Consider the following 27,473-nt stretch of genomic DNA (forward strand, 5'->3'; position numbering starts at 1 on the left):
GGAACGAACGTTTCAGTAATAAATGGAGGTAAGAACAAGGAATGTTTACTTTTTAATTCATTCAACAAATGCATTTCATCGGTCGTTTCTGTTCTGTTGCCTGCTAGCCTTATCAGCGGAATTTCGCTAAAATGCGAGCTTGACGCCATATTATTTTGGTTAGAAACGGGGCGTGACTAAAGTGCGATGGGCGGAGCTTAACACGAATGATCATGATTCTATCGCAGATTACAATATGGTCCGTATCCGATTAAAACACGCGTTGCAAACGAATCGTGTTAGTTCGAGGAGTGGTATTCCCAGAAGAGCTAAGGTGATGGCATCTTCTTGGAAGACTTCCCTTCTGAGAAGTGTAATAGAATATATCACTCCTGTGTGATGTAGGCAGAGTTTTTTTTAGGTTTAGCACGAGGCTTTGTCTGTCTACATCACACAGAAGTGATTGATTATTTTTCTCCCACATTTTCATACCGTAAAAAATACCTTTACTGCGAAGTTGTATTTTTGACCCCAATTCACCGAACTATCATCAATTAAATTCATCAACAATTCTTCCCTTTTCACCATTTTTTCTAGGGCAACACAATCGCTTATTTTGAACTGTCGGAATGCTGAGCTTGCCGTGTTTTGTTTACATGTGTAAAACGTGATGATGTAATCGGTTTTGCTAAAAGTACACAGGGTCACAGGTCATGTTGAAAGAAGTGCGTTGTCTGTGACGTAATAGCGCGTGTCTTGATCGAGGTAGATCAAGACAGGTTATCTTTTCCCTACCAAAAACGGGAATGTACCTGTGAAGTGTGGGATAATGGCGCATGTTGTCAGCGACGATGACAAAAAGGAAGGTGCTTCTACGGTATGTATAGCAGTAATTATGCAAAAACAATCAAAATAAATGGACTTTAAAAGTGAATTACAGCGTCACAAGGAACGTCTTTCTCCAGACGTGTTTGGCCTTACATTTCTTCTCATACAGTATCTTGTATGGCCAGTTGTCTTATAGCTATCTCCCGCTCAATGCAGCACTCTCTCTTGTGATGATGATGCTGTGTATTACTGCTCCGAGGAGTGGTATATATCCCAGAAGAGCAAAGGTTGTGGCATGTTCCGGAAAGACTTCCCTTCTGAGAAGAGTGCAAATTGAGTTGGCCGCTGGACTTACATTATAACTGGCCGGGAGAACCAACTGAAATGGGTGCGTTCAGCAATAGAAAGGTAATTAATTCTCTATCAAATGTCATTTATTTATAACATATTGATGTATGTAAATACCCTATATTAATGTGCAAGTCTTTATATCCATACTTCAGACATTTTCTTTTTTCATTAGGAAAACAACTATTCAAATATTTGAAGGCAGGTGCAATTTAATTGAAGATATATGTTCAATTCAATTGAAGATATGTTCAATTCAATTGGAGATAGGTACAATTCAATTGAAGATAGGTACAATTCATTTAAAGATAGGTCCAAATATGACGAAGAAAAGGCGGGAAAATATAATATATGTTAACATTTGTTGGCATTTTAGATTATCCAATAACAACAAATTGCCCTAAAACAGTAATTTTCACTCACTCGGATGTTATTCAGTTTTAATCTCTGCCATCTATTTTTACACTGGACCCATGTGGTTACCATTGACCTAAACTCTTACATGTATTCTCCCACTTCTGACCGAGATTATCTTTACTATAATACCCATAATATGATACTAGGATGGTTTATTTTATATAAGTCTAGTTTTTGTAAGACAGCTCCTAGGCCTAATGTTGCCTTATGCTAACACTAGTTGTATAGCAGCACCAAGTCTGGGCCGGTAGTGAGGTAGAAAGCCGCCAACATTAACACCAGCTCCTAACTATTCTATGAATTTGGCTTGTATATATAATTTCAATGTCCTTCTAAATGTCTTAATAAAGAGACCCTAGTTCTAACGGCCGAAAATTTGGAATAAAGCTTACACTATCCTCTGTGTCGGCGTTTCCGCGCCCACTCTTTTTCGAAAAACTCAGAGGGATCTTTTTCTTCCGAGATTGGACAGTTCTAACACGGGCCAACATTTATAGTCCCATCCGACGGACTGTATGTTATTGGTTAGAGTCATGCATGTGCTGTTTTTGTTGTCCGGTCAATGTAATCCGCTCTTCATCATTCGTCACTGAAAATACAGCTGACTGTACTTTTACCAATGTCATCTTTCTTAAAAACCTCGTCTTGTCTTTCACTAATATCTGTTCATCGTTCCGACATTTATTATTTTTAGTGTATAGTGTGATTTTTANGGGGGGGGGGGGGGGGGGGGGGGGGGGGGGGGGGGGTTAGTGTTATAGTTTGGTTATAACATAGATGGGAGCTGGAGGGGTTGGAGATTTTACTTTGATGTGTATGTGCTCATGTCTAAATGCATTGTGTATATATTATGTTTTATTAGTTATAACATCGCTGTGTTATTTGTTTTATAAAATTGGTTTGAGTATTTTGATTTATTGTATATTATTAAGATTTTCCCTATTAACTGTGTTAGATAAACATATATTGATTATTAGTTCAAGATTCGCTTATCCCGTTATTCCTACCTAACTTAACCCTTTATAAATATATTTGTGTTTTAATTCTCAACTATACTTTGAGGTTTAATCATTTGTTTTTAATAGTTATTGAATTTTTTATTCAAATATTGGAACTACCCCATGTTTTGTGACAAATAATTATATCTCGTTGTATCAACCTAGATTTAATTATTCCTAAAATTCCTTACCTATCGTACTATAAGTCCAGAAGCACAACTGGCCTTCTCCTCATACCCGCGTCAACTTAACTTAAGTCACGCCGATGGGACAAGAGGACTTATTTGTATGTGTATCTTAAACAGTTCATGGAAGCAATATTATATTTGAGGAAAAGGAAAGGGAGAAACCCTTTATTTCCTTAGAAACGACTTGGGATCGCTGTGGGATAGGAGACAGTTCTTGGAACGGAACTCCCCGCCTGAGGTCGGAACAAAGACGTTGCAGCACTCCCTCGTCTATCTAGAGAGTTAAACCCTATATAAATATATTTGTGTTTTAATTCCAAGCTATACTTTGAAGTTTAATTATTTTGTTTTTAATAGTTATTGAATTTTTGATCTACCCCATGTTTTGTGACAAACAATTAAATCTAAATCTAAATCTAATTTAATTATTCCTAAAATTCCTTACCTTTCGTACTATAAGTCCAACTGGACTTATAGTACGATAGGTAAGGAATTGTACATGTATATTTTGACTTTATTTTAATTTCAGCTTTTTGAGCTCAGCTTGAGGCGTTGAGCTGAGTTTTTAGTTTGTGATACGAAATACGGACGCTGAGTTCTTGAGTTCTTGAGTTCGGACTCAAATCTCAGCTTAAGTACGTTTGTGATACCGAAGCCAAAAGCACAACTTGCCTTCTCATCATACCCGCGTCAACTTAAGTCATGCCGATGGGACAAGAGGACTTATCTATCAGTGTAGAGCCCGTGTATCTCCTTTTATACCCCAGCCTCCTGGCCCTATGTAACATGTACCGGATACCCATTCTGATTTGATTAATTTATGAAGTATGCGCAGTGAGCTCGGAACCTCTTCTGGTATCTCCCCAAAATCCCGTCGTCTCAAAAAGTTCATCAATGTAAACAAATAGACTGCACCAGCGATAGCCGCTACATACGCCAATAGATTAGCCGTCCCGTACCTTTAGTTACAAAAGGATGACAATAAAGGGATACTAGTACACATGGAAAACAGTGAAATAAACACTTAGACTAGCTACCTGAGTTCCAACATAAGTGACTATCAGAGTTTTCTGGGCAGTAAGGGTGGGGGGGGGGATATAATATGATTCCTATGCGCTTGAATAATATATACACATGCAGAGTACTTATCCCTTACTACAGTGTCGCATTATTCTTATATTTGATAATAATAGATAAACTCATAATGTAAGTAATACAATCCGTCTTCTAGCCAAGTACATTGAGCTCAACCCTGGCCCCATGCAAAATATGGAAATCACTCATCTCAATTTTAGGTCTGAAAGGAACAACCGTGATATAGTTGATACTGAGCTGCATCTTAATGACATTATTTGCTTGACAGAAACTCATTTAACACCAGATATTCTCAATAATGATATCATGCTAGACCCGTTTCCAAATGAAGCATATAGACAAGATAGACAAAATAGGACGGGTGGTGTTTTGATTTATTATAGAAATACTGTTCAGATTAAAAGAAGTTGAGACCTGGAGCATGATGATGTTGAACTCGTTTGGATACAAGTACATACTGGTATTCATAGAATTTTATTAGGATGTGTATATAGACCGGAAACTAATGTGGAATACTGGACACAACTTGATATTTATATAATTATTGGATAAAGCTGTTGATACTTCACTGGACTTAATCTTAACAGACGACATAAATATGGACATGTTAAATCTTCGTCCCAACTAAGATCTCAGTAGAATTCTTACTCACTAGTCTAATAAATAAACCGACAAGTATCTCTCCTGATAGTTCAACCTCTATAGATATTGTCTTTACTAATGATACTAGAATCATTCAGAATACATGTACAAGTCCTCAGTTCTGTAGTTCACCCTCCTATACATAGTACAGTCTCCTACTTTGTCTTTAAGCATAGGTGTTATAAAAAGACGATATTAATGTATGATAATGTTGATTTTGACAAACGTAATAGACCACTAATATATATTGGCTGGATGATATACTCACAAAATAGTACCCCATAAGAATTTAACCAGATACTTACCGATAATATTAATCAACAAATAAGCAATTTTATTCCGTCAAAAGTAGGTACGATACATCCAGATCATAAACTATGGGTAAATAATGAAATTCGATTAAATCTAAGACAAAAAATAGGATCCATAGAAAAGCGAAATAAACTAATAGTCAATACCACTGGAAGTATAGAAATAAAGAAATAATAGAAATGATACTATTGAAATCATAGAAAAAATGAGAAAGGATTATCTTAAAAAACTACAGAGATCTCTGAGTGATAAATCCTTACCCCCATCTAAGTGGTGGAAAATAGCAAAGTCTTACCAAATTTTAATAACCATTTCTCCTCTCGATCATAATGGTATATCTCTCCAACATCCTATGGATAAAGCTAATAACTAAATGATTACTTTACCTCAATAGCAACATCCTCTTCTAATCTTGACCCACTGCCACCTACTATAAATAATAATCATTTTCAATTATAAAATATTAATATATATCTGAACAAGATGTAATCGACCAACTTAAACTACTAACTGATAAGAAACCAACAGGGCCTAATGATACTCTCATAAAACATTTGATTTCGTTTAATACATACAAATAAATTCCCTGAATTTTGAAAAAAAGTTATTAAAAAACTAACACCCCCAATATTATATCCACTAACATTACTATTTTAAAAAAAAAACGATGGAACTTGGATATATCTCTGCATTATGGAAACTTGCAAATGTAAACGGAATATATAAGGGTAAGGGGTTCCAAAATAATGTCAGTAATTATAGGTCAATCTCAATTACATCCTATTTCCGTAAAGTTACTGAAAAAAATATCTTCAAGTACCTTATAACTACTTTGTAGCAGCTGAAACTATTACTGAGCACCAGTCAGACATCCTGCCTGGTGACTGTGAATCAGTATTATCTATATATCACACTATTATGAATAGTTTAGATAAAGGTTAAGAGGTAAGATTTGTCTTCTGTGATGTTAGTAAAGCTTTTGATAAGGGTTGACATGACGGTTTAATATATAAATTTATGTAATTGAAGGGATAATACTGGCATATTTTAAAGGGGCATCACGGTGAAGTAACTTTATTTTTTGTCTTTTTTTCAAATACTACATAAACATATCAAGTGAGACTCCTTATGGAAAATAACGATCGGATTTGGCTGAAATAGATTCATAAAAATGATTAAATCTAAGAAAATCATCGGTATTTCTACCTGTCTGACCAACGTTTTGTTCAGGGATTTCCCTCTACTAGCGCATGCGCATAGCACACCATTTCTTTGTAAACAAAATGACTGGCCGTGTGAAGTAAGCGAAAGAAAAGTGTTGTACCGTGTCAGCTACGAAACGAAAAGTTGCCAAATGGTCAAAAGATAGCGCAAGGAGTACGTTACGGAATCATTATTGCAGGTGGGCAGTATTCAAAGGAGAAAATAACTGCCGTAGCAGTTAGTACGGTGCATGTATTCTTCCGGATAGCCGGTTAAGCTGAAATGGAATCGACAGAAATGCTAGCGCTGTTTATGTTATGAATAAATATCTAAAACTATTAAGCTCGCTAGTATCTTTGTCTGAGTTTGAACACAGATGAACTTAGTTTAATATGTTAATGGGCATGTATTGGAGAGAGTTTACTTTGTGTTTCTATAATTATACAGTGGTTTATGCGAAAGGAAGGGATAAGTGACTGGTTAGTTTGATTTTTCCATGAGGCCCTCCAAGGGATAACTGTTGTGATGGCCCACGGCGTATTTTCTGGGTCACCGAGATACGTGTTATCGAAGTCCGTGGATTTACATAATTTATAATATTACCGGGTTCAATAAAATGGTATGATTTAATTATATTGCTGAATTAAACGATTATTTTTGTTTTTACATGCAAGATTTAAATTAGTGCTAATATGAATACCCGGCCTCCTCTGCCCCGGCAACATATAAAAAAAATCAGAAAGGTTTGTCCCTTGGTGTAGGGAAGGTGTTTAGACACGTACCATCTGTACCGGCCACATTCCGGTACTAAATTCAATATATATTTAAATATATCTACTTTATGTTTATGCCTATTATCATTGTTGACATTTAATTGTAAATGTATGACGGGAGAAGGCTGTAAAAACTTGTGCCCCATCCCTTGTTTAATTTTATTGGCAACACATTTATGTTTAAAGCTAAATAAATCTAAATTCTGAATATTGGCAAGTGTGCAATTAACTTCTAATGATGAATAATTACTGTTCAATAAGTTTGAATACGGACTTAGAAATCATATAACTTGGTTTCATAGTGCGGTAAGAAGTTGCAGTTGCCTGACGGCCCCTCTCTGGGGGCCTCTTTGGAAATCGTTTCATCTCGCTCGCACCACTTGTGTTTACTGCCTAGTCAGGTGACGTTATCGGCGCTATTTTTAGCAGGGCTTTCCCGAACAATTCAAGTGGTCAAACTGGACATTTGGAACGGACTATGAATATGGGGATAGCGTGGTAACATAAGTGGAAGTGCATACAATACATACATTCATTAAAAAACACGCCTTTTCACGTGATGTCCCTTTAAGAACTACCTTGTCCGAGAGAAAACAACGGGTAATTACAGAAGGACACCAATCAACTTTTAAATGTATCAGTGCATGAGTCCCTCAGAGGTCTGTCCTTGGTCCATTTCTTTTCCTTCTCTATATTGATGACATCAATAATAAAGTTACTAGTCAATAAATTGTTTTGCAGATGAAACCTCCCTCAATATTATTGTTGATGATAAGCATATTCAGGCAGCACACAATATCACTACTGACTTGCAGAATATATGTTCTTGTGCTTAATCTTAGGATATAAATTGTAATGCATCCATAACTACAAGTATGAATTTTCACATGGAGAAAAGAAACTAACCACCCTCCAATCTTCTTCTCTAATCAACCACTAACTGACAGTACTTACCATAAACATTTAGGTCTTACATTTAACGAAGATGGTAAACGGGATCAACATATCCAAAATATTTATGATACAGAATCTAAAGAATTAAGATATTAAAAAGCCTTAAAACCTCATTTGATAGAAGCACACTTAACACTATGTACATATCTTATATTAGACCAATTTTAGAATATGCAAATGCTTCTAGAGTAGTGACAGAGTTTCGTAGAGGTACATCACATCATTTATACAAAGAATTAGGTTCGGGGAAAAAATTAATTAATTTTAATGTATAAAGTATTACATAATACATCACCAAAATACCTAAATGATATAGACGAACCTCTTTTTTTATGATTTAACAAATGTGAGATATCAGCTGAGATTAAATAGAGATTTTAACCCCAAAAAATGTAGAACGGAGAGTTACTTTAATAGTTACTTTCTCTCATCTTTTCAATTTTATCATCAGTTAGACCAAAATATTTTAAATGCTCGATCTCTTTCCCAATTTAAGAAGCTAATTAACAAACTAGTAACGTACCAGCTAATGATACTCAGTCAGTGGTAAAAATAACTGTTTAAAGAAAAATCAAAATGATTCTGTCAAATTAGAAATAATGCAAGCAGCTTAAATTTTGATCTCCGTATTGTAGAATCTGCTGTATCTGAATGTGGTTATATACAAGAAACAAGTCATCATTACTTCTTTGTGTGTGCAAGATACAACACTCTCAGACAATTATTCTCAGCTTCCCTACTCAATGATAATCACTCGTACTGTACTCTACATATACTATACTTCATGGCTGTAAGTAATGTGACAATGAATCTAATAAGAATATCCTAGAAAGTGTTTCAACCTCTATCGCAAACTCAAAAAGGTTTATGTAAATAGAATTACTTATTGATAAACTATAATGTACTAATATTGTAAACATGGATATTCAAGTTGAAAGAACTTCTGACATATAAATGCTTATTTATCTATTACTGGCTGTTATCAATACCATTAAACATTTACAATTGAACACAATTGTGATAAGTAATTGATAAAAAATGTTGTATAATTACATGTTTACCATATTATAATTTGAATGATAATATGCCCATCAAGATTGGCATAGCTTATTCATAATGTCCAATTTATATAAGCTTAATATTTAACTAACTCCGGGTCACTTTGTGTGGATCTCGAATTCCCAGCGAGGATCTAGTGAAGGACAATGGCTAATATTCACTCATTACTCTGGCAAGGGATATCATTTTCGGAGTTTGATGGAACAGAATAAGCCGAAACATACAAATGTACCTTCTGATAGAGGGCGTTGAAGTCGGGTATCGCATGTGCTGGGTGTGTGGTATGTGACTGTCGGATCATTCAGCGATAGTCGCACCGACAGTACACATGGTTTCTGTTATTAAATAAGAAATGTACACCTTATTGTATATTAAAGAACTTTAGAATTTCGTAATGATTTGATGGAATGGTTTGACGTGCATTCATAACGAAGGATCGGAAATGTTAGGAATGTGAGCAAGTTTGATCTGTAAAAACTGCCGGCGAGTATGTTCTTCATACAATAAATTGCAAATTGAATTGTTATTTTGGTATTGTTTTGGTTTCTGTCAGAGAGTGTGGTAGGGAAGATTTCTATAAACAATTTGAGTTATCTCCCTTATACCATTGACTTGCAAATTGATATTTAGTATATAAAATCAAATTTTGTTCATTTCAACATAAATCATAATATATATATATACACTTTCATACAATTGAGAGGACTGATATAGTGCTGTTCGATCCTATTTATATACCATCATGAATAAAATTTGTTGCATTGAAATGAACCTTGAGCCTGGTGAGATAGGTAGCATACTTGACATAAAATTCAGAAAGATGTGATTCATGATTTCTCCTGTAAATCGTTGATATTGAGTGAGACTTAAATTATGACATAATTATTATATTGATCAATCAAATATGTTTACACTGTTTTTAGATGAACCACGAATATCGATAAAGAACCTTTCAATTTGTCGTTTTTGAAATATTTTTCTCTGTCAGGATTTTAATTTTCTAATTGACTGTTATTCAGATGATGGTGTGTATTCTGCTTGCTGGTCTTTCCGTGACGACAGCATTCGTCGTCAATGACTACGACGGCCCAATGAACTTTTCCTGTCAAGGAGATACTACTTTACGCCATCTGTCTAGTAGCCATACCAACTACTACGAAGACAGAGTGTGGTCGGTTGGCTGCTATCCCGCAGTAGCCAGGTTAGAGAACTGCCAGTGGACAGGTGCAAACATATAGGTTTTGCAATGTCTTTCCACAAATATATGTATTGATAACGTAGTTTATATGCAGGTTTGTTGTTCAGGATGAATCCATATCCATGTGTATCAGAGACATGCCCTTTATGTTAAGGATCAGGCCTACTTTACACTGCTACCTTATGCTGCTATTTAAGCACATATTAAAAGGAAGTTGAGATATCGTGTTGGAAAAACAACCAATGGATTCTTTGCCGGAGTTAATTTTTGCATTCATGAACAAATGTATTTTCGAGGATGAATTCTTTCTTATCTTGGATTCAGTCATATCGCTTTAAAACACGAAAAAACAACTTAACTATAATGATAATCGTCCTATCGAAATTATCAATCCCTGGTTTATTTCACGAACATTCCTTAAAAATCAACAAGATAATACCGAAGTGTCAACAAAACAAACATTCCAACACAAAATCGATAAATCTAGAACAAAATATGAACAAAGTGAAATATTTACATGGAGACCATTAGAATAAGGAGAATATGACCAGGTGTTCCGGAAGAGTAAGCGTCCTCTGCTTCATCGACAACATCTGCCGTGTAAATAGTTTGTATATGTCAAATCCAACTAATGCAACATCCTCTTTGCAAGAACCAGGGAAGTGATAACGAATCAACAAGACAAACTAATGAGCAGAATAAAAAAAAAATCGACCTTTATATCACACAAAATATAGCATATTACCTAATGAGATTGTGATGGCGACCATGAGACCTGTCCATAATCTTCACCGATCTGCATCTTTCGAAACACTGTGTTGTAAGTTTGTCCGTCAACAGTCAACACCTAAACAATGGAATTAGTACCGAAAGATCGAGGAAAGCAGCTAAAGTAGAAAAGTCTGTAGAAGTCTTTGATTTCAAGCTTAGAAGGGTATATAAAGTCAACGTGGTCAATGAATTTCTTGTTATTTAAAGACAGTACATCGTTGATATATCTGAATGTGAAATCGTAGGACATTCCTGATAGACTCTTCAACTTAACAGTTTTATTCCATTTTATCGCTTTGCTGAAGGTTTTCGCCTTTAATCCAACGATGCTTTCCAGTGGAACAATATAAGATAAAGAACTTCCTGAAGTCAAAGTTCGTACAACTAGGACCAGTTCCTAAGCCATTTTCATGTACTTACAATATGATCAGCACTGAAGACTTTTGTCATGCAATGATGTCCTTCATTGACTGTAGTTTTAACATTTCGGTTTAATATCATATATCTTGCAGGGTATGTTAACGATTTCGACCAAACGTTTGACTTTGAATGCCCTGGGGATGGGTTCATCAATGGCATAAGAAGTTTCCATAACAATTATTACGAGGATAGAAAGTGGGCCTTTAAGTGTTGTGAAATGCAAGGTAAATATTGACTGATATTATATACAAATGATTTTGACTCATCCTATCAACCGATTGCAACATATAGACAATATTTCTTCCCTCTTATATCTATTGATTGACTAATGGTACAAGCATTGGGAGAAAACATTTCCTTCCGTATATTCATATATTCAAATAGAAATGTAATTGTCGAAGTGGTTGGTATAAACCGACAACTTCGAAAATCATGGTTGTAACAGAATGATAATACTATTAATTTAATGTGGTATTGATTTGTTAGATCGCGTTAGACGCAATTGTCGAAACACTGGATTTGTGAACAGCTATGGCGGTGACCTGAGTTACACAACAGCACACGCTTACCAGAACTTCCACGGCTGGACCAGTATCCATAACAACTACTATGAGTATGTAAAACACTGTTCTAGATATACAATATACATTAAACAAATACGTCATTTCATGCTTGTGATTAAGAAGAATAGTTTCATACCGTTCTTCCTATTAAAAAGGCTGTGAGACAATAAAAAATGAAAAACATGACCCAAATGCTCATGGACTTTTTTAATGATATTTTACATTGTTTGTAAATTTCAAAAAGACAACTTTGCGGAAAAAAATGCATTATTGTTTATATTGGAATAATGTTCATAATCGGATAAATTAACTTCATCCAAGGCATTTAAATGGCAATTTCGTACGAGAGCAGATCTTAAGAACAGTGGCAGCAAAATGTCTGTTATAACTGTTATATGCACAAAACTTCGATGGCTTTTTTATATGTCAAAATTCCAGTATATGATCTAGAATAAATACCACATCTTAATTACTTATGTAACAATCTTCTCTTTTTCAGGGATCGAATATTTGATTTCCAAGTGTGCGATTATGTAGAGCGAGATGCCAGCGGGTTCTAACATATTCATATTACACGGCAATGATTTGTCAGAACTTTGAAAATATAAAAGGATATATCTAATGGATTTGGTTGGGTTATCATTTTAATAAATCTGTATTGAACAGTTTGTATCTTACTGGCCATGCAGATACTTACATGATTTAGAGTCACTGACAATTTTTTGAATACTGAATAAATATAGTCGGTAATATATCCAAACCTTCGACTTGAACCAAGAGGTTTAGAAACTGTTTTGCCGCAAACATTGTTCACAAGGTTACAAAGGACCTAAAGATGTAATACATCCCACCAAATAAACATGAACATTATATTATCTGATTATTCAACTGATTTCTATCTAAGCCAATTTTCATGTTCATAAGATGCTTCACAGCAGTCGAGATTTAGCACGAAAATCATGAAATTCAGAGTGAGCCTTGAATATTGAATTGACTGTAAAACAAAATGCCGTTTATGGGGGAGGGGGTAACTATCAAGAAAAAGAAAGACCGTGATTGGAAAATTGACACCGTGCGATTATTATACAGAAGTAAGTCGTCCCTTCCTTTTTGTCATCATGTAAGTGAACTAGAGTGAGGTGAGCAGCTGATGTAGACGAGTCTGTAAAGTCATTGACTGCAAGTTCAGGAAAGGTTGTATATGTATCAATTTATCTTAAACTATATTTAAGAATTTGGCAAAGTTTTTGATATCAGTCCAGTTAAACTTGTGATACTTTCAACCTCATTTGAGGACAAAACGAACTCTGTCGGGAGTAGGGCAGATTCAATGTCCATTTGAATACCAACAGTCTGCTGAAAAGACCAGATTTCAATCATTTTCACGGTTTCATCATATAAGGTATCTGATTTATATTAGATGAAATATCTCATATCTCACGTATTTGTTTTTATAAATATCCCGTATACTTAAATATTATTCTATAAATGTTAATAGTTAAAACTAGAAGTGTAAGTTAACTTATACTAATACTAACTAATACCGCCGCTCCAACATAATCTAGAACTGTAAGCAAAAACCTAACTTATACCGCCGCTCTCTAATAAACTAGAAATGTAAGCGCAAGGCTAGCTAAGGCAATATATTGCAAAACAATCCATAGCCCCCCACCACTAATGATTTACCTTGCTGTACACCTGTTTTAATTTATAGGTTACAGTGACATGGTAATGGTGATATATAATTGTATAATTGTTATGTTAACTTTGACGAAAGTGGAAAGGGTACAACAGTTACCCCTCCTTTTTGGACATTCCATGCCTAATTGAAATTCATAATATTTTACAAACAAATTGTTTAACCCAAATAAATAAGTATTTTCGTAAGAAGTCACATCTTATCCCAGACATTATTTCAAATCTTAAACTTAAATTCTAAGGTTATAAAAAGCATCCAAATTTTTGGAATAAAATTCTTAGGGAAACAACTTGTTCAAAAATAAACAAGAAACTGCCAATGGCGATATGGCCGGATCGCTACAGTACATTTTCATGTAAAGCATCACATGTGATAAGCATCCTTTAAGATACATAAGCCATATGCTGGTTTAGTTGATGTACAACAATTAGTTACTTAGCAACTGACCTTAACCAAATTTCTAAACTTAGTCACTGGAGCAGAAAATGTACGTCAGAACCAGCATCCGAAAAATCGCATGTGATAAGCAACCTTAGATACATGTCATGCAAGTTTAGTTGATGTAGGACAAGCAGTTACTTAGTAAGTGACCTAAACCAATCTTCTTAACCATAGTGCAGATGGGGCCTGACCTCATCCAAACTTCTTAACCTGGTCACTGTGGCCGAAAATGTAGGTCAGAACCAGCATCTGGAACATCGCATGTGATAAGCATCCTAAGATGCATAAGCCATGCAAGTTTAGTTGATAATTAATAACTTGCAAACAGAGCTTAACCATTCTTCTTAACCTTACTGCAGACAGACAGACGGACAGACGGACGGACGGACGGGGATCGCCAATCTACAAGCCCTGATTGCGTTGCAATTCGGCCAATAAAACCCCCAAATCCGCACAACCTAAACCTGATTCCTATGAAAACAGGACAGTAATAATTAAACTTTCAATTAAACTTTAAACAAGATTCATTTGATTGTCAACAGTAAATATGTTTAAAACAACATCATAATTTAAATCTATATACAACACAAAAATGTAGACATATTTCCACAATTTATAATATTTCTTTTAAAATCTTGACAAGAGACTCATTGGGCCTTTAAAGTCCATTTGATTGAAACCTATCTATAATTTACCTTTGGACAGTTGAATAAATATATAGTTTTTGTTAAATAAAGCTGAATCCACTTCCCTGAGAAAAACATCCTACCAAGTTTGGTTATAACTGATCAATTTGCAGAATAAAACAAAAATGTGAAAAGCTGATGACAAACAGATAGGATAGATTTGTATGGGAAAACTCCATCTTGGACCTTTGATCAAAATGGACAAAATAATACACACTTTTTATATCTTAATATATTCAAGTTAAACCTGGATAAGTTTGCTCCTTTATCATAAAATATAGTTAACAACAAGTAACTTAAATAATTCATAAATCACAAACAAATAATTTTAAAACTTTGTATACATATTTATATATTCACACCATTCCGAAAGGTCTCCAAAAATTGAACAAACTAAAATTTTATGTAATATGTACATCAAAAGGTAAACCAGTTTAATGTTGTGAACACATACTTTATTCATTAATAACACAAAATAGTTTTATGAAAAAAATATCAATCTGTTAGAAAGGGTTATATACATTTATTCAGTTTATCATAATTCTATATATATGGAAAACAAAATCAATATCTCATTCAAGTATCAATTAGAAACATTTGTAAAATGTAAATAGTTAACAACATTTTTGTAATAAAACTAAAGATCACTTTTATAATTTTGGAAGCTAATTTTTTTATCATCACAATCTACATCTACTTACTAAACTAATTCAAAAAATATTTCAAGATAAAAAAAATACTGAAATGATTGTTTTCTTATATACAAAAGGAAACAAAATGTACATGTAACCTGAGGATAACTAAAACATATATATTTTCACATCTGAAATAATAGTAATTTACAAGACAAGCACACACTTTATAAAAGTGTGTATATTACAACAATCTAATCCATTGCAATCTTGTATAAAAAGTATTGTTAAAAATCTGGCAGCTAAACAAACAGAAGCGATGTTATTAGATATGTATAAAAAATACTGGTATTTAGCACACAACTTTGAGATTGATATTCAGAGTTATTACAGTTGATTAGGGAAACGCCAACCTAATTTACTTAATAGATACATCTATGGAAACATCCAATTAAACTACAACATTGTTATTCAAAAGCCTGAAAAATACTTTTCATTCAACTTAAACTGAACATTGATTTGGTTCAGCTAATAAAACCAGAAAATGGACCTCATTTACTGAAAGGTATTCAGTGAAAAAACTGTAGCAGTCACTGAGACCACAGATACGAAAGCCTATCATGATTCACTGACATATTTATTGATCAATTAGTGTCAACTATTCAATACCAGATACAAGTTCAAGTTTTTGTTAACAGCTCATCAGTTGTGCATAGCATATATACAATGTAACATAAAACACAAACAAGTAAAAAAAACTAGAAGTTTAAGAAATAAAGGACATATACATATATTACTGACTAACTCTTCAACACATTTTGCCGTTTTCTATTGCCAAATTAGCTATTTCCTTTTTTATCTTGTTTCCTGTTGAAAACAACTTAATCAATTTATGCATACTAATGTGTCGGATAAAGGAAAGATTGCTCAAGGACCTGCGTAAATCGGCAAAAATGGACATTTTAAAACAGAATGGAATTCGTCTTCTATATCATTTAAGACGCACAAAAAGCAAACTATTTCTGTTTTCTATACTCTGGTTTTTTCCCGTTTCTATACCTATTACAACACTCGAGCGACTTGTCAAAAATAGAAACGTCAATCCAGCCAAGCTTTTTACTTGACAATAAAGCAACAAAAAAAAATGTATTTTGTCAACCATTTATAAACGATCCATGAATACCGACAAATGGCCGATTGATGTTATCGTTCAAGATGTGTTACCAACAAATTTTTTTCCTTTTAATCCTTAAGGAAAACCGATCAAAATGTTTTTTTCGCGGCTAATTATGAACACTCACAATGACGTAACGTCAGAGGTTGACGCACAGTCTTAAAATCGCGGACCAACATTATAATATGATAATATGAAGAAAAATGACATGTACAAATATATATGTTATGATACGCATGTACTACCTTCAGATCATCTACCTAAATATCTGCTCTAAATGTACAGACGTTTTGAATATAATGTGAATCATGTACGAAAACTTCAAAATTTACCTTTTTCTTAATGTAATGTACAAACCATTATTGGATAGTGTGGTAAACAGTTGGATATTTTAAAATAAAGTAAGAGCTTATGTGGAAATTATTCAAACTGATAAAAAAATAAAAGCATGATTTCTTTAACTATATTATGTGCATGTATAAACGTCGAAAGCTTATTTTGAAATTCGCAAAAAGACAGTAAACCCGTATATATACAAAGTTGTTTACTTTTTCAAGTTATTTTCATTTCTAGGCAAGATGAAATCTAGCAGAATAAATTATGTCAAAAACGTAAGAATCGGTCTGGTGTCAATTCTTTGCCAACTCTAACAATCTGAACAAAATCATAGAAATTCGTACAACAGTATTTTTGAAACTCTTAATTATAAGATCTATCCGTTCTGTAAAGGAGCCGTAAAGTGCGCCTTTTTCGAGATAGAAAGGCCTATTTGTCACTTCCTGATGAAATGACAAACATATTTTTACCTTTGAATATAATATCCTACGTCGACAGCTTCTCTTTATTAAGACTTAATGAACGCTTGACTGTACAGTATGACGTTTGCCGGACAGAACTATACAGTGTGACGATTACAGGACGGGACTGTACATTCTGACGATTACATGACGGTACTGTACAGTGTGGCGATTACAGGACGGGACTGTACAATGTGACGATTATAGGGCAGGGCTATAAACTGTGACGATTAAAGGACGGGATTGTACATTGTGACGATTACAGGACGGTACTGTACAGTGTGGCGATTACAGGACGGGACTGTACAATGTGACGATTATAGGGCAGGGCTATAAACTGTGACGATTAAAGGACGGGGTTGTACATTGTGACGATTACAGGACGGGATTGTACATTGTGACGAATACAGAATGGGACTGTACATTGTTACGATTACAGAAAGGGACTGTTCATTGTGACGATTACAGAATGGGACTGTACAGGGTGACTATTACAGAACGGGACTGCACATTGTGACGATTACAGATTGGGACTGTGGAGTGTAACGATTACAGGACGGGACTGTTCATTGTGACGATTACAGAATGGGACTGTACATTGTGACGATTATCGGACGGGACTGTACAATGTGACGTTTACAGGACGGGGCTATACAGTGTGACGATTAAAGGACGGGATTGTACATCGTGACGATTACAGGACGGGACTGTACATTGTTACGATTACAGAAAGGGACTGTTCATTGTGACGATTACAGAATGGGACTGTACGGGGTGACTATTACAGAACGGGACTGTACATTGTGACGATTACAGATTGGGACTGAAGAGTGTGACGATTACAGGACGGGACTGTACATTGTGACGATTACAGATTGGGACTGTAGAGTGTGACGATTACAGAACTCGCTTTGTAATAGACATGTTTGGAGAAATATAAGTTAATCCATTTGCGGTTCTAACTTTCCACTTCCACCGCGATATTTTGTAGACGGTTGAAGTGCGATGCTTCATCAATGAAATAAACTGTGGTCGGAGGCACATGTATCTAAGGCAATGCGTTTGTGTACATGCTAATTAAAACTTATTGTATACGTTCACTACACCGCATGTACATGAACATGTACTTCAAAGTTTCCTCCACGCGGTACAAGGGTGTAACGTTGAGTCAATGTCAACCTTGATGTAGGAAGAAACGTGAAGTTACGCTAGCCTACCGCTCCAAGCTCCCTCCACGTTCGCAGCAAACGTGTATAGCCGGTGGAGAGTGGATGGTATATTCTCCAGGGTGGAGAGGGGAGTTGACTTTTTTATACCTCCCCTCCACGCTATAGAACGTCACCGCGAAACGTGGGGATCGTATGCCTCCACGCGGTGTGTAGTGTATCTCCGATTCCTTGTCAACCTACTTTTCCAACAGCAGGACAAAGACAGCAACCAACACCTCGGGTACCACAACATTGTCGATCAGCCGCTGCTACTCGGGATCCACACGCACCCAAAAAGACCTGCTTGGCAAGACTCCGGAGACTATGATATGTCTACCATATATGTGCCAGAAAAATCCTCAATATAAAGACTATTAAGTGACTTAGTCTCCAGTGTTTGACAGAACAGTTTTAACTACTTTAATTATGTATATTCTAATCAGTCCTTGTTATAGTTACTTCAGTTTATATAGTTACTTCAGTTTACATAGTTACTTCAGTAGAGACATACCAAAGACTTAGAGCAGATGGAGAATAATATAGACATAGGTAATACAACGTGTGCTTTACTGTATTTCAGATTATCCCATCCATTGTGACTTACAAATAAAGCGATCAAAATAAACAATAGTCAATGACGCTAAGTCCATTGGTGCCACAAACAGTAGAATAACGTCACGTCCATCTAATATACGAAGCCCTGTTGCTTTACATAGATTTAATAATCTATTGCCTATTTTTGTTTAACAGTTATCAGGATTAACACGTATAAGCAAACACTCGTCACTTACTTATGTGAGCAAAGGACCTAGTATATTACTCAAACTAGGATGAATAGTATCAGACTGAATATAATCGGCATCAGTACCAGTACGGCTATTTAAATCACCAACAAGCGTTGGGTACCTATCATTAGAATAGTTTGTTAGGACTGATTCTAACTCATAGAATAAGTCACAATTGTAAATTACGTAATACCGTGAACTGACAGGGGGTAAATGAAGAAGTCCATATCTAAGTTTACAATACATATATCAACTCGCAGTACAACCAATGTATCAAAAAGTACCTCACATTTGGAAACATCATACTATTACGAATTAATACAATCACATCACCACCTTGTGTGTGCGGTGTTAACGTTCTTGGTACAACAATGCAATTATAGCAATCTATGTTAACTTCATAATTATTTAACAGATTAACAGATTTTCAGACCTATACATGTTGTGACCAAATTCACGACAGTATCAAGCATTCTGTCAGAAAAACAAAATCATATGTTGCGATATAATACAAAAAAACTGTTATCCTTAAGTTTGTTGAGACTACACTGAGACTGTCCTTTCCTGGTGGAACTGTTATATAATTAACAGCATTCTCCGCACTGTTCACTGGATTTTTTGTACTCATCAAAATGGTCCCTGATGAATTTCTGACTGTTCTCAACTTGAGTCAACCTGTCTTTTAAACCCTTAACTCCATTCTTGACTTCTCGCATTGAAGCTTCAACAAATCAAGTTTACTCAACTTATTTGAGATTTAGCCCATTCCGGCTGAGTTTCGGGTGAAAATGGCGAACCAGTCACAGAGGTGGCTTGCATCATAAGTGGGGACTGAGTTGTGGGAGGAAAATCCAAGGCATACGCGAACGGGCAGTCAAATTACTCCGATAATTCAGTATAACGATGTAGGGTTTTTTTCTTTTCTTTTATAAGTTTCGGTAATTTCCGCAGAGAAAGGAAAACAAAGCCAAGGAACTCCTGATGTTTTGTTCCTCATGATCACTCAATGTTCAGGCCGTGAGGTCAGAATTTGGGGGCATCATCGACTGCTTAAAATGTCCCTTCTATCTTAAAAACCGTCTACACACCAAAAACGCATGGCAACAGCTAAGGTCCACAGATAATAGGCCAAGCAAAGTTTACTTTGAAATATCATCTCGCTGAAATGCCATAACCCGGACACGTAACACATTACATAACCCATCCTCGATATCCAGGGGTTACGCTCACTTTCGCTCTCTGCACCCCTGGAATATGTCATAGCAAAATTGAAGGCTTACTGTGCAGCACCTTGTGGACGACACGAGAAGACTAGTTCGATCCTTTGATGTACATCAAAAGAATCTTGCGGTCACGTAACGGTACAAAATGACAGGCGTTGAAGTCGGCGTCTCTCCTTTGTAATCTTCAAAGGACAGATATCAGCCTAGCGATTGGTCAGTTTTTTCACCTGAGATCAATCAAACAGCTATCTTCAGTTTTGCTATGGGATGCAGAGAGCGAAAGTGAGCCTAACCCCTGGATATCGAGGATGTACGTAACTTGACAATGGTCTGACCAGAGCTTGTCACTCGGAACTCCTCGGCCGATTCGGTCATCAATGCAGAGCATGTAGGATAGAAAAAGAAAAGGGAAGAGAGGTCCCAAGTGTTGCAGATAATTGGTTTAAGAAAAATACCCTGGATTCAAAACAAAATGGGCGGGTTGGGGGTGGAGGGGGTCACATTAGTCGCCTTTTACGACGAACATGTAGAGATACTTAATTTTCTGTAAATGCACACGTGTATTAGTACCACATCGATCGTTGATTGATAGTCGAAGCGATGAAAACATAAACGGACAGTATAATCATATCAAGAATATGGGTCAAAAGGATAAAACCCGTTTAAACGTACATGGAAACGAAGTTATGTAATTGGTATCTTTGTTCCTACAAGTTATACACGATATTGCATCATTTATTTGCACGAATCCTTGTGTGACTATTTCCTCAATTATCTTTCACTTAAATGTAGTCTTTGATATTACATAGAACCACTGCGCCTCATGTGATATCTCTAAATAGCTCCACTAGACTTCACATACTCGACACTGCTATCCTGAAATAAATACTCGACATATGTGCGCAAATCTCATTTACATTTTGAGATGGCCCCTCTAGTAAATTTAATGTCATCATAGTTCGTGTCATCTGCCATTGAGGAACGCCTATCAGACTCGAGTGGAGGTCCTTATACATCGACAAATTGGAAAAAAGGCAAACGATCCTCTAAACTTTAGAATGAACAAAGAAACTGCAAATGTCGCTTACGAGGATGTACGAAGTGACAATAGCGACACAAACTGGTGAGTTACATTTATTTTCCTCTCTAACATTACTTTTTAGCGGTATATTCCACCTTAAATATATAGGGGCGTCTGCTTTGTTTCCAGTTACGAACTCTTCAACGTTAAGTTTCCTTCATTTATCTTTATTTATGTACTTATTTATCATTAAATGACTAGTTTAATAAATCATCGAAAAAATGTAGTTGTCATTAATTAGGGAAAATAGCGAAAAGTGTATGCTTATACAAATATATACAAATTCTTTGTAACAATTTGGACGTTCAAAACATTAACATCTTTCATCATTTACTGGACAGTGGAAACATTTAAAGCAATAGGGGCCGTTTCTCCATTAAATGTATTTGTGTAAGGTTACCGTTTTATTTCTCATTTAATTCAAGTAAATGTAATCTGAGTATCGTACGTGTTTCTATAATGAGATGTATGTATGTAGTAGCTATTTCATAGTTTATGTCAATTAGCTAATACATTATGTTTTTATTATTTTATGATGTTTATGCCAAGTGACTGTTACGTTATGATATGTAAGAGATGTTTCGTTATTAATTTATGACATTGACGCTCCACAGGGTCGTCCTGAAGTATGACGGCAATACAATTGTTATTGATTCAACCGGCGAGGATTATGAAGAATTCACTAATAAATTTTCAGGTAATATTTTATAATTTTGATCTGACCTCTCTTTTGGTGAAGATGGTGACATGTTATGATAAAATGCGATTATACGAAGGCCTCGCATAGTATTGACTAAACTACCGAAATCAGCGCAAGCTAGGATTAATCAACTCCCCACTCCCCTTCCCCCATAAAAAATGAATGAAAGCACGCTCGTATAATTATTACTTAACTTTTTACTATCACACCCTAAAGTAAAATTTGGCCTCTACCTTAAACAGATCTAGCTTCCTTGACTCCTCCCCTTTACCGCGCCCCACCACCACCATCACCACTCATTTAACTACATCCCCATTCATGTGCATTTAAGTTTGAGCTTCATGAAAGCTCGCCAGTAGTTTCGTACATCTGCACTCGCCTCTGCTTAATTTCACACTCGTTAAGCCAATAGCCATGTATCATAAAGTATATATATCACAAACTGATTATCTAATACATGATATAACTACTATATAAAACTGTCGCGTTCGATAAGGAATTGATATCGTTATCATTCTGACATCATACTAACTTGTACTGATGTTATTTCCATGGTAATTATATGCATAGCAAACCTGAATATATGTGAAGCATGGTCTATTTCATGTAAAAATTTAAAAACTTTTTTTTTTATTATTAAATGTCGGAATAATAATTTCATTATATAAAACAGCAAGAAATATGTGACAGTTTGAGGCACATGTTCACAAATGGTTATTATGTAATATTTCTGCAGATTGACAAAAGTTGACGTAAGGGGAAAAACCTACTCGTAATTAAGAGGTCGCTAGTCTGCTATTTTTTTTTTATCGGATAAGATTATACCGACTGTTACACGGCGCTTGTCTAAAGTACCTCACATTGTTGGAATAGGACGGAACCGATTCGGTATTTCCGCATTTTTGTTTATCTAGCAATATCCCATTGTTGATTGAAATATGTCCGTATTTCATATCCATCTCAAAAGAAAACTCTATATAGAATTATGCAAATTGAAGTAAAGCTTCCTCGGTGATATATAACCTTGACCCCGAGTCACAAGACCCGGATAGCATCCTGTGTTATTAAAGTACAGTTTACTATACACGCGTGTATAAATAATGATAGCCTTATTAGGGAATAAAATGAAACAGACAGGAAGACAAACGTTACTGTGACCCCGGGGTCACCAGTCAGGGGTCGTCGAGATGGTAATTTTAAAATTGTATAGGGCTTAGTAATAGCTTACGGTGTTTAATGACGTCAGTGCATGCATTAGTTAACTGCATGGTGTTCCTCCCTTACCTATGCCTTACCTATACATGTCTCTGACGTGTAAAACAGATATACAAAGGTATTATCGTCATGCAGTCTCTCTCGAGACGGCCCATTTTCTTAATCAAATCGCTATCCCACTTAATCTTTGACCTGTGGATGTTGGTACCTTTGAGCTGGTTTGTAAACTTGTACATACACATCTATAAACCACAGGGACCTGAAAACTTGTAAGTTCAATTTTCGGTAAAAATTACACCTCTACGATAATACACATTGGACTAATTGCGGGGAGGGTCATTTTTACTGAAAATTGATCTAAACCCCAAACACATGCTAAATCACGCTGAACATTTCAGTTTGAGTCAAACTATAGGTGAAGCAAATGTTCAAGTCCCTGTTAATATAAACGTGAATCTCTATATCGTTTACTANACGTCCTATTTTAAAATTTACATCCAATTATCTGCTTTCTCCTATTGATAATCACTTCATTGGTAAGGATTGCATATTTGATTTGTCTAGATCTGACACTGCACCAGTACACGAGAGATGTGTTTTAGCCGATTTACAGATAGATTATATCGTGCCTGTACAAATAAATCAGTGTGTCAACCGAAATATGCGGGAGCGTCAATTGTTGATGTACACAGGATGTAAAACATTGTGTCGACTCGTGAGTATTCTAATCCGTACAAAGGTGTGCTTGTCCTGACATAATTAACATATTAAACTGAGCTTTATCATATAATAGATGAAACGAAAAGAAATAATTAACGGATGATGAAAAAACATAAAGAGGGGTTATTTTCATTATTTAGTCATATATATTTGTCGTCAAGAATGCAAGCGCACCGAGTCACACTTTTAAATGAACTTTCAAATGCAAATTGTAAGAAATTTATTGTGTATTTTTTTTAATCTTTATTGAGTAATATCTACAGTCACAATTAAACTTTCGTGATATTGCGCTGAATATTACGATCAGCTTACGTTTACTGCGATTATTTTAACTGTAATTGCACCGAGTCCTTTGAATCGAAGGGTATAGGAGACAAGTCTGAATTTTTATTGCATAAATTCTACTTCACTCTATAGCAGTGTTTCTTGGTCAAAAAAGAGTAGATCTCAAACCTCTAAAAAGCGTGGATTAAGATGTACTACTATAAAGTCGTGTTATTTTTTCGGCTGATCAAAAATCAAATTTTGAAAACCCCTTTTCTTTGAACCGAAATTATAATTGAGCAACAAACTGGAAATTGATAATGATGGTCTACTGCATGGTGGTCCATACAAAAGTTGTTCATACTTTTCGGTTTATCAGAAATCCAATATGGCTGCTGAGGTCGCCATTTTCAAACTCCGCAAGTTCAAACGGACCGACTAAAATGTAACTTGGAAAGGACGATCTAAATAGCAAAGATGACTAAAAACAATCAATTATCACTATCAACCACCCTCGATACTCCAGACGTTACGTTCACTTTTGCTCTCTGCCGAAAAGCGAAAGTGAGCGTAACCCCTGGAGCGACGAGGATGACTATCGCCGTATTTTTGGTTTCTAACAAATGATGGAACTATATTGGTTTTCCTACATTACTATTTCCAGTTCACGTCTCAACGGCACTATTTATAAAGTATAAGTTAGCTGACCATTAAGACGAATGGGCCTCTTGTATATAAATAGATATATTCGTCACTCGCCTAAGTGTGAAGTAGTATCGACTTCCGCACAACATTTTATCTCAACACACAAACAAAATTACTCGCGAAATTCTCGTCGGGCCGGAAGTTCGATCAAGTATAACTCCTTCAGTAGACCGGACATTCGGACGGGTAGCTCTTTAAATTGGGTTTAATAAATATCGTCTGATATTAATGCACAACAAAATGACTAATATATATGAAACAATTGTTGTAACGTAAAATTCCAATAAGTAATCCAATTTCATTAAAGGCGGTGAGATACACGAAGAAATATTACGGAATGCCGCGGTAGACGAGGAACTTCTTTTTAAAAATAATATGTTTAACAGAGACTTTTACGGGGAGTGAATGTAAATATGATAACAGGGATGAAAAAAACTAATTGTATGTTACAAATTGGTGAGAGCTAAGTGTTAACGTTATCTAAACTTTCGTTTCCGTTCCAGATGATGACAGGGGATTTGCCTTCCTTAGGATTGAGACAGGGGACGAGATGAGCAAACGCAAGAAGTTCGCTCTTGTCACCTTTATAGGGACAAATGTCGGGGCCCTTAAAAGGGCAAAGGTCAGCACGGATAAAGCTCAAGTAAAGGACGTATTCAAGGTAAGGGACAAATCGACCCACTTGTGCAACACTGTCTTCTTTGTCATGTTTTCCCTCAGACATAACAAATATAACATCGAATTCCAGGGGTATGTGTCAATGCGGTGCACAGAAAATCGAGAAAGACTACGGTCGACTCGTCTTCCACGTTGATATTCATTAATTTTGGACGACAAAAAGACACGGTCGACTCGTCTTCCGCGCTGATATTCCTTAATATAAGACGACCAATTGCCTAATTTAAATTCATGTTCTCGCAACTGGTGAAACATTTTTGGACGAATATAGGTTCGCTTTACTCTTGCACTGTACTTCAATGCCTCTATTTTTGTATTTTACAGAGTTTCGCAATAGAAATACTTACCAACGAGAAATCAGATCTGAGGGTGGATAGGATAAAAGCGGAAGTAGTCAAGGCAGGTGGCGCTAACTACGGCACCGGATGTTAACGATGCTTAGAAAACATTTCACTGGTTTAAACTATCGTTCCATCGTGAAAAAGCATTCCATAGTATAGACACTTTATTTATATGTTAGATCAAATGCTGAGCTTTGTAGAAAATGGTCTCAAATCTTTTAACATGTTATATTGTTTGAATGTTTGCATATACTGTACGCTACCTTGCTGTGATATTATTTACTTTCTGAAGTATTCACCACAAACAAACATTGAAAAGATTTCCCTAGATTATGATGACTTTTCAGATAATGAGAAAGATTAGCTAAGGGCGATAACTCGTGCACAATTCACGTGTATAATGAATGTGATAATATATGCCCTTAAACAAGCTAAATTGCTAAAGGTACATGTGGAGTAAACACATTTATGTATTTCATATAAGTTATGTGCAGAATCAAAGCCAAAATGTTAAAATCAAAGGCAAGGGTGCAAAAGAAACCCTAAGTTAGCATCCTGATTAGAAAAATCGTAGATTCGCCATTGATTCCTGCTGTTTGAATACTTGTGCAAATATTTTCTGTCTGACAAATATATATTTATTATTTATATGTTAATTGTCTATGGACGAGTGTAATCGTGCTTGTGTTCCCTACGATCTCACTTTATTCAGTCAGTCTCACTTTATTTTCAACTTAAGTGTTTTAGTCATTAAAAAGAACATCTTATGACATGTAAAATTTAGTAATATATAAAAAATATGTTATGTTTCCCTCCCTCCGCCCTCAACCACTCACCCATGGAAGATTTTTAATAAACAAAACATATTTTCCTTTACATTTAACCATTTTTCTTATCTTATTTTAACATTTTATTATCTTCATATAATACGTTATTACTGTCTCATATCCTTGTATTTTAAGGGAATATACAATACACCTTATGCCATGGTATTGTGCAAATCCCCATTTCCACTTAAAATATAGCGTCCCTCCCTTTTGCAGAATCCTAGATCAGCACTAGATGTGGACTGTCCCTCATATATAGGTTGTCGGCTCTTTATAATAATATGCCCCGCCCCGTCCCTCTGTTTAATTTGATAAAGGGTAGAGGTTTATAAAACACACACAAAAAACCACTGTGAACGTCTTTAGGGGTATTACGTGAACAACGAGTGTCTCAAAGTTGGATAACATGTTAAAATAAATGTATATGTTTATGAAAAACCTTACAGATTGCGTTGCGTTCCTTTGTGACAGTTTGCTTGCGTTTTGCTGGAAGAGCCATTTATAAACCGCATCTTCAACGTTTGGAAGGAGTGTTCGTCTGAATTCGTA

At 35.4% G+C, this 27,473-nt stretch overlaps 2 protein-coding genes across 3 annotated transcripts; both read left to right on the forward strand.

Annotated features, from left to right (window-relative positions):
- Positions 1-932: 932 nt before the first annotated feature.
- Positions 933-12,370, forward strand: LOC110466753 (hemagglutinin/amebocyte aggregation factor-like). Of its 2 annotated transcripts, XM_021523478.1 has the most exons (5): positions 933-1,215; positions 9,816-10,020; positions 11,278-11,409; positions 11,672-11,798; positions 12,248-12,370. In XM_021523478.1, the coding sequence occupies exons 1-5, from the start codon at positions 1,192-1,194 to the stop codon at positions 12,306-12,308; spliced, it is 549 nt and encodes a 182-aa protein (XP_021379153.1). In that variant the 5' UTR covers positions 933-1,191; the 3' UTR covers positions 12,309-12,370. The 2 variants fall into 2 exon arrangements, with proteins under 2 accessions (XP_021379153.1, XP_021379154.1); XM_021523479.1 differs by lacking the exon at positions 11,278-11,409 and having other exon boundaries at positions 934-1,215.
- An 8,979-nt stretch (positions 12,371-21,349) lies between these two features.
- Positions 21,350-27,367, forward strand: LOC110466844 (coactosin-like protein). Its single transcript, XM_021523629.1, has 4 exons — positions 21,350-21,516; positions 22,089-22,171; positions 25,582-25,739; positions 26,081-27,367. The coding sequence occupies exons 1-4, from the start codon at positions 21,452-21,454 to the stop codon at positions 26,186-26,188; spliced, it is 414 nt and encodes a 137-aa protein (XP_021379304.1). The 5' UTR covers positions 21,350-21,451; the 3' UTR covers positions 26,189-27,367.
- The last annotated feature ends 106 nt before the right edge of the window (positions 27,368-27,473 follow it).

The sequence above is a fragment of the Mizuhopecten yessoensis genome, unplaced genomic scaffold, assembly GCF_002113885.1.
Source record: "Mizuhopecten yessoensis strain PY_sf001 unplaced genomic scaffold, ASM211388v2 scaffold11145, whole genome shotgun sequence".
Lineage (NCBI taxonomy): Eukaryota > Metazoa > Mollusca > Bivalvia > Pectinida > Pectinidae > Mizuhopecten > Mizuhopecten yessoensis.